Source organism: Alligator mississippiensis, chromosome 7 (assembly GCF_030867095.1).
Source record: "Alligator mississippiensis isolate rAllMis1 chromosome 7, rAllMis1, whole genome shotgun sequence".
NCBI lineage: Eukaryota > Metazoa > Chordata > Crocodylia > Alligatoridae > Alligator > Alligator mississippiensis.
Genome location: NC_081830.1, coordinates 15,943,462 through 15,957,190, shown reverse-complemented (window position 1 = coordinate 15,957,190; position 13,729 = coordinate 15,943,462). Strand labels below are relative to the sequence as shown.

The window sequence follows — 13,729 nt, the reverse complement described above, 5'->3', positions numbered from 1 at the left end:
GAGCAGATCATGGTGAGTTTGAGGCCGTAGTTAGCCAGTTTTGCCAAGAGGTGATCATGGGATATCAGATTGAAGGCTTTTTTAAAGTCAAGATATACGACATTAATCTTTCCCCCTTGTCCAAGTGATAGGTCACCTGGTCATAAAAGTAAATGAGATTGCTCAAGCAGGACCTACCCACAACAAACCCATGCTGGGTATCCCTCAGGATGTTGCCGTCAGCTAGCCTGTATAGGATGGCCTGTTTCATAATCTTTTCCAAGACCTTCCCCAGGATAGAGGTCAAGCTGTTGGGCCTGTAGTTTGCCAGATCTACTTTCCTCCCTTTCTTGAAGATAGGCACCACATTGGTCTCCTTCCAGTCCTTGGGCACTTCACCAGAGCGCCAAGAGTTCTTGAAGATCCATGCCAGGGGCTGGGCTATGATGCCTGCCAGCTCCTTGAGCACCGTTGGTTGTAAACTGTCAGGGCTGGCTGACTTGAAGGTATCTATCCTGTCAAGGTGTTCCTTCACAAGGTCAGCTTTGATGGAGGGTAAGGAATTTCTCTACCCGGGCATCCCTGACCCACAGTGGGCTGGGGTGTCCCATGGGACTGGTGAAAAACTGATAGAAAGTATGCATTTAGCAAGATTGCTTTTTCATGGGCATCGGTTTTCAGTTGCCCCATCTGGTTTAGCTGGAGTCCAATGTTGCCCCTGCTTTTCCTCTAGCTCCCCACATATCTAAAAAATGACTTTTTATTGTCCTTGATATTTGTAGCTAGCTGGAGTTCCATCGCAACCTTGGCTTCCCTGGTTTACTCTCTGCAGGTCCAGACCAGAGCAGAGTATTCCTCCTTGGTGGTGGTTCCAGTCCTTCATCTTTTGTAGGTCTTTCTTTTAAGATGCAGGAGGTCCACTAGTTCCCTGGAGAGCCAAGGGGGCTGCTGTGCCCTTTTGCTGCCTTTCCTTTGAGAAAGGATAGACTTTGCTTGTGCATCCAGGATTGCTCCCTTGAGGACCAACCACTTGTCCTGAACTCCCCTCCCCTTTGAGTTGTGGCCCTTTAGCGCCTCCCTGACAAGCCTCCTGAGCTTGTCAAGGACTTCTGTATTACTGACTGACTTGCCAGCTTTATGGTGGATGGTGAAGGTGATCAGCTCATGGTCACTGTCACCCAGCTTCCCTTCGATCATTAGGTCACTGATTGGGTCATCTCCAGTTGCCAGTACCAGGTCGAGCAGCACTTTACCTCTTGTCAGCCCATAGACTTCCTGAGTCAGATAGAGGTCATCCATGCATGAGAGAAAGCTTTGCAACCACTCAGCTTTGGCTGAGTGCTCCTCCCAGGAGATGTCTGGGTAGTTAAAGTCTCCCATGACAACCATACACTGGGAGTGCACGGTTTCAGCCAATTCCCAGGGAAACTCCTGGTCAAACTCTTGACCCTGGGTAAAGGGTCTGTAGTAGACTCCTACCATAGTGTTCCCTGTTCGTGTTCCCCATGGATTTTAACCCAGAGGGTATCAAGTCTTCCACCGTGGGTGCCAATGTCACCTTGCAGGGATGCGTAGCTTTCCTTAACATAGAGATCTACACCCCCGCCCCTTTTGTCCACTCGATCTCTCCTGTACAGGGTATAGCCGTCTATACCTTTGGACCAGTCATGGGTGGAGTCCTACCAGGTCTCTCCTATCCTTGTGACATCATGGTTATATGCATTGAGGAGGAGGACAAGTTCCTCCTGTTTATTCCCCAAGCTCCTGGCATTTGTGTATAGGCATGCAAGTGTCCCCTTGGGGGCCCTAGCCTTGCCTACAGTTCATTCTAGGGCTGAGGCAGGGGTCAGTACTCTTTAGTGCCTTGGCCTGCTGGCTTTGCAAAGGTTGCTCAGCAGGCCAGCATTGGCAGTAATCCCCTCATTCCCGGGCGGGCTTAGTTTAAAGCCCGATGGAGCAGGTCAGCCAGTCTGGCTGAGAAGAGCCTCCTCCCCAGCTGAGAGAAGTGGAGGCCATTCCTTGCCAGCAGCTCACTACCTCTGTCACCAAAGAGCGGACTGTGGTTACAGAAGCCAAAGCCTTCCCAATGATACCAGTGCCGCAGTCTTTGGTTTACTCCCTGGATCCTCCTCTCCCTTCTCAGCCCATAGCCTGAGACTCGGAGGATCAAATAAAATGCCACCTGCACCCCAAGACCCTTTAGCCCTGCTCCCAAATCCCTGTAGTGCTTCATGACCCAGCTGGGAACTCTCTGAGCCATGTCATTTGTGCCCACATGGATAAGGAGCATAGGGTAATGGTCAGTGGACCAGAGGAGCTTGGGGATCTTCTCCACAGTGTCTCGGATTTGGGCTCCCGGGAAGCAGCAAACTTCCCAGGCTAAGGGGTCAGGGTGGCAGATTGCCCACTCAGTCCCCCTCAGGATGGTGTCTCCTATGACAAAAACTTTAAATTTTGTTTTGGGGAAGCAGGGGCAGTAGCTACTGTACAGCCTGTGTTGGCTGGAGGAGCTGGCAACTCAGCAGGCTCTGCTGGGGCTGCAAGAGGTTTGTACCTGTTGCAAGGCTCCAGCGAGGCAGGGGCCTTGGTGCAACAGGCCTTGTGGCCCTTGACCACCTTGGTCTATCCCCTTGGCTGGACAGTAAGGGAGGTCCTTGAGTCCTCCTTTGTCCTGGAGGGCGACCGTGGTCTACCTTGTATCTCCCGGGGGAGAAGGGCCTGGCAGTAGGAGTCAATCTCCTCCTTGCGGTCCCTGATGGCACGGAGTCTCTGGACTGTGGCCGGAAGCTCCTCCAGCTGGCTTGCCAGAGACCCCAGTAGGGAGCAGACCTTACAAGGGGAGGTGGCCCCGCTCCTGGGCCCCAGAGCCTGAAAAAGTGACAGGCCAGAGGCTCCGTCTGTCTGCGTAGAGCCCGGAAAAATGGGCTCTGTCTGGGTGGCGGCCTCTGAGATGCTAGGGTAGGTGGGTGGAGGGGGCCGAAGACCCTGAGAGGACCCTTGGGTTGTGGCATGTGCCCATCTACGTCACGCTGCTGGTAGGCTGGCTGCGGCTGGGGCTGCCTACCCTGGGGGGCTCACAGGCAGGGCCTCAGGCTCACTGAAGACAGAACTTGTGATGGCAACAAGTGCTGGTCAATAATGCTAACGTATCCTCATAGTTTCATAATTTCAAAGTTGGTAGGGTTGGAAGGGACCTGAGCAGATCATCAAGTCCAACCCCCTGCCATGGCAGGAAAAAGTACTGGGGTCAAACAACCCCAGCAAAGTTCATAGGTTCATAGATGTTAGGGTTGGAAGGGACCTCAATAGATCATCGAGTCCGACCCCCTGCATAGGCAGGAAAGAGTGCTGGGTCTAGATGACCCCAGCTAGATGCATATCCAACCTCCTCTTGAAGACCCCCAGGGTAGGGGAGAGCACCACCTCCCTTGGGAGCCCATTCCAGACTTTGGCCACTCTAACTGAAGACGTTCTTCCTAATGTCTAGTCTAAATCTGCTCTCTGCTAGCTTGTGGCCATTATTTCTTGTAACTCCCGGGGGCGCCTTGGTGAATAAAACCTCACCAATTCCCTTCTGTGCCCCCATGATGAACTTATAGGTAGCCACAAGGTCACCTCTTAACCTTCCCTTGTGGAGGCTGAAGAGGTACGGGTGCCCCAGTCTCTCCTCATAGGGCTTGGCCTGCAAGCCCTTAAGCATATAAGTGGCCCTTCTCTGGACCCTCTCCAGGTTATCCACATCCCTCTTGAAGTGCAGCGCCCAAAATTGCACGCAGTACTCCAACTGCGGTCTGACCAGAGCCCGATAGAGGGGAAGTATCACCTCCTTGGATCTGTTCATCATGCATCTGCTGATGCACGATAAAGTGCCATTAGCTTTTCTGATGGCTTCGTCACACTGACGACTCGTGTTCATCTTCGAATCCACTAGGATTCCAAGATCCCTTTCCGCTTCCGTGCCACCAAGCAGGTCATTTCCTAGGCTGTAAGTATGCTGGACATTTTTCCTCCCTAGGTGCAGCACTTTGCATTTCTCCTTGTTGAATTGTATTCTGTTGTTTTCCGCCCATATATCCAACCTGCCCAGGTCTGCTTGCAGCTGTTCCCTGCCCTCCGGCGTGTCCACTTCTCCCCACAGTTTTGTGTCATCTGCAAACTTGAACAGAGTACACTTCACTCCCTCGTCCAAGTCGCTGATGAAGACATTGAAGAGTATCAGTCCGAGGACCAACCCCTGCGGGACCCCACTTCCCACCCCCTTCCAGGTCGATACTGACCCATCCACTACGACTCTCTGGGTGCAACCCTCTAGTCAATTCGCCACCCACTGGACTGTGTAGTCATCCAAGTCACAGCCTCTTAACTTGTTCACCAGTATGGTGTGGGATACCATATCGAAGGCCTTCCTGAAGTCTAAGTAAATGACGTCAACCCCTACTCCTGCGTCCAGGTGTTTTGTAACGTGGTCATAAAAAGAGACCAGATTAGTCAGGCATGATCTGCCTGCTACGAACCCATGCTGGTTTCCCCTCAGCATAATTTGCCCTGCTGGGCTCTCACAAATGTGAGGCTTGATAATTTTTTCAAAGACTTTACCAAGGATGGAGGTGAGACTGACTGGCCTATAGTTGCCTGAGTCCTCCTTCCTCCCCTTCTTGAAAATGGGGACCACATTGGCCCTTTTCCAGTCCTCCAGGACGTGGCCCGTGCACCACGAGGGTTCAAATATTCCCACCAGTGGCTGTGCAATGACGTCAGCTAGTGCCTTCATTGCCCTTGGATGGAGCTCATCCGGGCCTGCCAACTTAAACGCATCCAGTTCCTCCAAGTGCCTCTGCACCATCTCAGGGTCTATGCATGGTAGTCTGGCACCCTGCTGCTGCCTCTCTACAATCCCAGTGAGAGACTTGTCTTGCCCCTCTCTTAGGAACACTGAGGCAAAGAACTCATTGAGGAGTTCAGCCTTGTCCCCCCTGTCCGTCACCAATTGCTTCTGCCCATTTAGTAGAGGTCCTATTCCACCCTGGGCCTTCCTTTTACTCCCTATATATCTAAAAAACAATTTTTTGTTATCCTTTACTTGGGATGCCATCCTTAGCTCCATGGTAGCTTTGGCCTATCTAACTGCCTCCCTACAAGCGTGAGAAGAGGGGGTATACTACTCTTTAGTAATCTCTCCCCGTTTCCACTTTTTATATGCCCTGCTTTTTGCCCGTAGGCTGCTCTGGGTTTCTCTGGTCAGCCAAGGAAGCCTCTTGGCCCCTTTCCCCCTTTTTCCCCGCATCAGGATCATCTCCCTCTGTGCCCGAAGGATCGCTTCCGTAAGGCACAGCCACCCTTCCTGGGCTCCCATTTCTTCAAAACTCTTACTCTGCAGTGCGTCCTTAACTAATCGCCTGAGTTCATTGAAATCAGCTTTCCTAAAGTCTAGCACTTTCACCCTACTACTTACCTTACCCACTCGACGTCTTATGATGAATTCTATTATTTGGTGATCACTGTCCCCCAGGTGACCACTGATTTGTAGGTCTCCTACCATGTCATCCCCCGTTGACAATACCAGGTCTAGTAAGGCATTCCCCCTAGTGGGACCATGCGCCTTCTGCATCAGATGGAGGTCCTGTACACAGGATAGGAACCTGCGTGAATGGTGGGACTTTGCTGTCTGCGTCTCCCAGCAGATGTCTAGGTAGTTTAGGTCTCCCATGACTACCGCCTCCCTAGTTTTTATGGTCTCCAAGAGCTGCCTCAGGAGCCCCAAATCTAGTTCTTCCCCTTGGTGTGGGGGTCTGTAGGAGACTTCTACCACCAAATCCCTTTCTCCTTGACCTCCATGTAACTTAACCCACAATCCTTCTACTTTCTCCTCCTCCGATTCCATTTTGATAAGGGTTGATGTATATTGCTCGTTGACATAGAGCACAACCCCTCCCCCTCTCTTTCCCACTCTATCCTTTCTGTACAGCTTATAAACCTCAATGTGTACCACCCAGTCGTGGGAAGAATCCCACCAGGTTTCAGATCACCCTACTAAGTCGTAGGTGTTTTCTGCAAGCAGGAGTGCTAGTTCATCCTGCTTGCTCCCCATGCTCCTAGCATTAGTGTATAGGCACTTGAGCCTGTGACTGGCACCTTTGTTGTCTCCCGGCTCTGATGCCCAAAGGGCCCCTTATTACTTACCTGTGGTGTACTGCTGGTGTTCGTCTATCTTCCTTTCCTCTTGACTGGTATCTATGACATAAACATAGGCAGGATCCCAAGAGTCACTTTGTCTGGAAGGAATCTACACCGAGTTCAGCCTGCCATGATAAGCTGATTTATATGGTCCCTTCCCTCAGATGAACAGTCATCTCTGTGCCACAATAGGCCAATCCCATCTTCCTGTTACCTTCAGTTTGTGTCATTGGTCTTTGTCAGTTGGGTACAAGATCTTTAAGCTCTTTGGGCAAGGGATGCTTCTCACTATGCATTTGCTCATCACATTTCATTGGGTCCCCTGAGTCTCATTTGAGCGGCACTCACATATGTAAAATGCATTTTGGGGGGTATCAACAGTGGGGTTTACTGAGTTATCCTTCCTTCAGGTGTTTTTTCTTTAAAACAACAAAGTCTGGGTGCAATGGTGGGATTGTAAGTCTGGTGTTGTTGGGAAATATGGATGCTCTGCTGTGGGGCTTAGAAGTTAAGCCTGGAAAGATATTTTTTTTATAAAAAAGTCTTCTCTTAAAGGCATAATGTTTTGCAATATGTACATTTCTTCAAAAGCATATATATGTGTAGAACTAAAAATAAAATGCATGGGTGAGAGGATTATTTGGTTTAAACCTGCAGGCTCCAGGAGCTTTTCATCGAAAATGTCTAGTTCTAAAGACAGTGAAATATGTGGGTTCTTGGGGCCAAGGTCAGATTTTCTAAAGGGAACTGTTTTCTTTTCTTTCATTTTTCCTTTGATGAGCTAAAGAATTTTGAATACCTTGCTATTAAAATGTTGATAGATTTCCAGCTGTGTGTCTTTTTTAGGTGTTTAAATAAACCACACACCCCTTGTTACCAACCAACCACAGCTAATTGCAATAACAGACTTACAGCAATGTTCTTTGGGATGTTTTTCTCAGCTTGAGACAGATCCTCCAGTGCCAGGACTCCTCGCTTCTTTTCCCACTACTGATCTATCTCATTTCCCTTTTCCCTGCCACTGCCAAATCTTTCAAGTCAAAATACCTTAGTAGGAGCTTTCTCTTCACTCCAAGACTGAACTGGCAGAAGTAGATCCAAACCAGTTACTCTCTGCAGATCACAATAAACTTCACAGATTTGGAAGGACTGATGCTGCAGGAAGGTGATTTATCCACATCTCTCTTCTTAGGGCTTCTGGGACTTGTTCCCTAGAGCCCAGCTTAGCTTTGAAGCACACAATCAGAAATAAGCCATCCTGAATTCATGTATTTTCAAGCCAGAGAGTTTTATTTTGATTGTTTAGTTTCATCGCCTTTTATTTATTGTATCCTGCTTCTGGGCCAGGATACGTACCATCTGGGAGCCAAGTTAAAATATTCAGGCATCTAAAAAATCAGTGAGATCTGTAGTCACATTTAGGAAATGAGTTACACAGGTGTGCTGGCTCAGTTTTGTAGCTTAGGTGGTGTTGTGAGTACCTTTAAGATCTACCTGCATTTTACACATAACAGTGCCTCTTATATAGGTGACCCAGGTTCTTTGCGCTTAAATTTTATGCCCTGTAATTCTCCATGCTTAGGTATATGTGTCACTATTTCCATCTTGTTATTTTTCTGTTGCTTTCATTCTCTTTAATTGCAGAACAATAAATCCTGGGATTGGCAAAGCAGTAGAAGAGATTGAGGAATGAGGTCTTCAGTGCTCTGTTCCCTTAGGGTGCGTCCACACGTCATCATACAGCAGTGTTGCTCCAGTGTGTGTGTGTGTGTGTGTGTGTCATTGTGTGCATGATATACAAATTAGTGATCTGGGTCTAACTTTTGGGGTGTATAGTGTATGTGCTTGAATTGGTGATAGGTATGTATGTGCCTGATCTGGTAGCATGTGTGTGTATGCACCTAATTGATTTGTGTGTCTGTATATGTGCAATTGTGTCACACCTTCCTGTCTAACAGTGCAATATTGAGATCCTGAGAGTTGGCCTGACCCCATAGGGCAACACATAGATGTGTACTGCATCAGCTGTGAGGCAATGCCCATGTTGGTTCCCTGACTTGCAGACATGTGTCCTAGGTCAGGGTACAGCAAAGTGAAATGTGCACCCCATGAACCTTCTGCAGGGGGATTCCTACAGCACACAATAAGCAATCAGACACTCTTCCTCATCATAAGGTATTGCAAATTGTGACTAGTTTGGTTACACAAACAAATTTTTGAAAGCAGAGCAAGGGGCAAGGACATCTGTTCATTTGCAGCTTGTGCTGGCATAGGCATTTTATGGTGGCACAAAAAGGATGTTTGTTTTGCACCCTTCATGACAGGGATAGCTGCAATCAAGCATGCCTTCCTACCTTCTTCCAGTCTAGATACGTCAAACCTGAAAAAGACAATGAACCCTCTCTGAGAGTTGTAGGAATAGCCCTGGAAAGGTTCCACATCCCATCTCCAGAACTGGTGCGTGCAGGGCAGGGGTAGGTTTTCAGGCAGTGCTCAAGAGCTGCACCCTGGGAAGCCCTGAAGAAACAGTAGGCATGCTCTCCCTCTCTTCTGTTGAACCTGTATAGTGCTATAATGCTTTTTCCAATTTGACTGGTAACTATTTGATACAACTGCTGTTGACAGATGAATTGAGTGATACTTGGAGTTCATTTACTGTCTGCCCACGCATCTCTTTGCATCTATTCCCTCTAAAAAGGTTGCATTGGGAGCCACAGCCCCCATAATGTATTAGAGTTAAAGTACCTGACCATTTATTAACTGAAATCAAGATGCCACTCTTAAATGTCTATGCCTGGTTAATCTAAAACCTTGTCTTGACAAGTCAATCTTACGGCACGTGTTTGCCTTTCATTTTCCCCAGTATTTTCCTCAGAGCTCTTTTCACTTCTCTGTTTTTCAGGCTGTAGATGATGGGATTTAACATGGGGGTTAAGACACTATACTGGATGGAGAACAGTCTGTCTAGAGCCACCAAAGAAACTGAGCCGGGTCTAAAATAACGGAACAACCCAGTTACATAATACAAAACCACCACGGTTATGTGGGAGCTGCAGGTGGAGAAAGCTTTAAGTCTACCAGCTGTGGATTGTATCTTCAAGATAGTGCAGATAATGTAGATATACGAGACCAAGGTGATGGAGAATGAGAGAAAAGCTAGAAGTAGAAATGATATGAGAAACACCATTTGGCTGACCATGGTCTCCATGCAGGACAGTGCTAAAAGGGATGGGAGCTCACAGCTTAAACCATTGATTTTGTTGGTCCCACAAAAGTGTAGAAATAACACAGGAACAGTGTTTACAAAGGAAAATAATGCACTAATTAACCATGTGCCACCCACCAATTGTCCACACAATCGCTTTTCCATGATCCTCACATAATGCAGCGGGGTACATACGGCAACGTATCGGTCATAAGCCATTGCTGAGAGCATGAAAGCTTCTGTGCAGCCCATCAGAAGAATGAAGCTCATCTGTGTAATGCAGCCAGGGAGGGAAATCGTTTTCTTTCCTGTTAGGATGTTTTGCAGCATGTTTGGTACGGTGACTGAGGAATAGCAGAGGTCCAGGAAGGACAAGTGGAACAGGAAAAAGTACATGGGGGTTTGAAGATGAGGCTCATTCCTTATTGCCAGCATGATCATCACATTCCCTAGTAGGGTTTGCAGGTAGATAACTAAGAAGACCAGGAAGAGGAAAACCTGGGCGTATGGATTATTGGAAATCCCCAAGAGAACAAAGTAGTTGACAGAGGTTTTGTTCTTCATTAAAATTAATTCAATTGGCATTGACCTGTGAAAATATAAAAGGTAAAATTAAAAAAAAAACCCCAAAACCCTAAGTTGAATGTTCATGCACGGGTATGAAGAGGGTGCAACTCCATGTACTAGACGTTGATCTATAAAAAAAAAAAAAAAAAAAAAAAAAATGGAGGTCTTGGCTCTAGTCTTGATGCCTTCCTCTCAGTGAATCTGAAGCTTTCCATCTGTGCTGTCCTCAACCCTTGTTTTCCACCCCCAATGCCAATTAAATGCAAAGGACAGTACCTCAGCTTCAGAAGGAGTGCTCAAAAGGCTAATGAGCAATTCTTGACCTGCGTGCTGTGCTAGAAAACCACAGGGCTACGGTTTCAAGTTTTTTTCTGGGTGAAGGGGAACCTAAAAGCTGTCTTCACCTTCCCAGGCAAGTGATCTAACCACTCAGCTATTGGGGCTAAAACATAGGATAGCCCTCCTCCCTCCCCATCTTCTTTTTGGGACTTGACTTAGAGGTTGAGATTACATTCCTGAACATAAACTCCAAAATCCTTGACAACTACGTACATGCATACCTAAGTGCCAGAAATGTGCTTAAATGAAGAAGAAAACGAAACCAAGTTAGTTAGATGACCAAAGGGCAATGAAATACCATCTTCTAGGTATTCCTTATTTATCTTTGCAGCTGTAACACACTGCCACTAGGTCAGTCATAGGAAAGGGGATTCAACTGGGAACACTAAAAGACCAAGAGCACTCTTGTACATGATTTTACTTCTTTATGAAATTTAACGCCCCCACCCAAAAAAATAAAAAAATAAAAAAACCTGCTTCACCTTCCCATGCCGCAAACAAATCTCAGCAGAGACTGGCATGCTTTCTATCAAAGCCCACTGAATACCTTATTTCTGAATGATGCATATTGTTTTTTCTTTTGTCAGACTACCTGCATAAAATAATGTATTTATTCATAGAGTAGATTATTGTTTTTCATAGTAAGGCTTGAGAAAATATTTGGTGAAAGGTCAAACAATCCAGAGATTTGACAAAACAAAGGTGTTTTGTTTTTTTTTAAAGAATATTTTTTCAGCATAGCTCCATCGACAGCATTGATTTATACCAGTGGGAAATCTGGCACGTGGATTTCACTCATTGATTTTAAGGTCAGAGAGGTTGATGAGATTATCTAGTCCAATCTCCTTTATAGAACTGGCCAGATAACTTCACCCTTGAACATCTAGAGTGAAGCCAGTGACTTCTGTTGGCATGAACCATCACTCTATACAAGGCAGCCAGATAGGGTGAATTTACCCTTTCTCTATTGAGTTTGTTTATATGGTTAATCATTCTCACTGGTAAAATAAAACCAAAAGTGAGTACAAAACATGCATAAAGTCCCACCAAATCTGAATGGAAATGCTTTGCTCGCAGTCTGCATACCTTTTGCACAAGCATAACTGATACAAGCAAAGTACAAAGTAGGAAAATGGAAGATGCAGTAAAATATGAAAGAAACGATTATCAATAAATTGCTCAAACTCACCAGAATCTTACTCGAGGTTTTCAACATATCTTAAAGGGTTTTGGACACGTACCTATACATCTACCTGCCACTCTTAGGAAAGGATAGTAAGTGAAGCCAACTCCGAAGAGGCAAAGCATAGTAAATAGAAAGAGGTATCAGTTTAGGTGGGTCTAGCAGACAGACCTGGTAAATAATGAGATCAAGAAAGAACCTTAGGTTATTTTTTAAAAGGTTGACTACCCTACACCAGGAGAACATAGATGCAACCCTTGATCCCACTTGGGACAGAATCCCTGATGCTTATCCAATTTAACAAGCGAGTCAGTGTAAGGTTTGTCTATGGTAAGGAACATTTGGTGCCAATCAAGTTTGTAAGAGAGTAAGTAGAAAATATGGAAGCTGCCTAGAAAACACGCCTTATGGGATGAGGTGAAATAAAGTAACACACTCTATTTAGTTTCCAAACGAGAAGGTTAAGTGGGTCTTTGTATCACCTACAAGATACTAAGCTTGGTGCAGGAATCATCGGGTGTAATACCACGGCCTGTATCAAGCAGGTGGCTAATGAAAGTTAACTTCAGCATTTCCTTCTGACATTAATGCAAGGAACAGACATCACACTTGTCCCAGCACAGTTGTGCCTGAGTTTGTCTCAAAACAAAAATGTCCCAAGATAAATGTCCCTACAATATCATTCATGAGATCATAATTTTTAGGTTGAGCCAACCACTTTTCATCATACAAAATCACTTCTCGATGGCCTAACATGACACAAGCAGGCTGTGCTTTGTTGGAGGGTGATGTGTTCAAACAAAAGGAGAGACTTGTCCAGGCCAAGAACTGAAAGAGGTAGTGGGTGTTGTCAAAAATAGTCCCTGTTAGCTGGTCTCTGTGGCTCTTCAGAAGCACCATTTTGGCATGGTCCAGCAGCAAATCTGCCAGGCAAATCACATGCACCTCAGCTTTTTCGTACACAACACACAAATAAGTACATTATCTCACACAAGTCCAGCACACTAAAGAGGGCATTCAGGCTGGCAAGGAATAGTCACAGCCAGGAGCAGTTGAAGAAGACATGGAAGCATCTTTTCTACCTCCTCCTCCTCCTCCTCACAGGAGAGGTAGTCTGTCAATGCCACTACATCCAAGTGGCAGTGTGGTAGAAGACCCCTCCTCATATTACATAGAAAGGGGTCAAAGTACCTTTAAGGATATAGGCACAGAATAGGAGCCACACATCTGTCCAGGGTTGGGCTAGGCAGATGGATAGGGGACATCCTGGAGTCAGGAGCTCTGGCAGGGGTGAATTTCTGATGGCCAGGAGAGAAAGGGGAAGGACTAAGCTCAACTTTGTGGGTGAGCCAGACCCAAAGGAGTGGTTTGTAGGTGATCCTTGATGATAACCTTATCTGAGCTGTCCCCAGTCTATGTCCTGGGTCTAGGTCTGGTGTCAGGATAAGGGTCTGGGTGGGGAACAAGTCCATTGAGCAAGCACCCTCATGCTCCTCTGTAGTCTTTTTTGGGGGGAAGCCAGAGAGGGAACTTCATTGTCATTTTTTGTCATCGTAGTTGCACTGCATCCAGTCTGTGACCTGCAGTGTGGTGAGGAGCAATGATGTGGTCTTCCTCAAGGATCCTGAACAACTCCTTGTGGGAAGGGACCATGGCCCTTGAAATGCCCAAGACCTTGTTGGTGTTCCTGCCCTGGATACACTAAGATTTCAAGCACCTGATTTTAGTACACATCTCCTGCCAATTCCACTGGTGCTCCCAAGCTACTGCCTGGGCTGCAGTACACTTGTAGGCCCTCTGGGTTAGTTGGCTGCCCTTCCCACCCTTAGCAGTGGTGGCAGTGGTGTTCTCTTCATCTCAGATTGCAATGAGGCCTACCACCTCACCACAATACCAATTTACAGCCCTCCTTCAAGGGTCTGAGGAGGATATTCTCTGGTTTGGTTCAGTTCATGAAGCTAGGTGATCTTGGGTGCAAACAGCATGCTTGAGCAAATGTGGCAGGCTTCAGTGACCCTTGAGGCTTTCATTAGGTGCACTGCGTAATGCCACATGGTCCATGATGGGTGGGGTGTCACTTTGGGGGCAGTAGAGTTTGGATGGAGAGATTAACTGGTTCTTGGAGCAGGACTGGGAAGAGTTGGGAATGGTGCATACTGGGATGCTGGAGGACCATGAATTGCTCATATTACCTTTATGAAACAGTTCAATGGTTGCTGAACATGTGTTATGTAATACTATTTTGGAAATACTCCTTGCATGCAAAGTAGTAAGTTTGCTAC

General features: G+C 46.7%; 1 protein-coding gene across 1 annotated transcript; it reads right to left on the bottom strand.

Annotated features, from left to right (window-relative positions):
* Nucleotides 1-7,450: 7,450 nt before the first annotated feature.
* LOC132251690 (olfactory receptor 5A2-like) lies at nt 7,451-9,939 on the bottom strand. Its single transcript, XM_059731637.1, has one exon. The coding sequence runs from the start codon at nt 9,920-9,922 to the stop codon at nt 8,984-8,986; it is 939 nt and encodes a 312-aa protein (XP_059587620.1). The 5' UTR covers nt 9,923-9,939; the 3' UTR covers nt 7,451-8,983.
* Nucleotides 9,940-13,729: the final 3,790 nt, after the last annotated feature.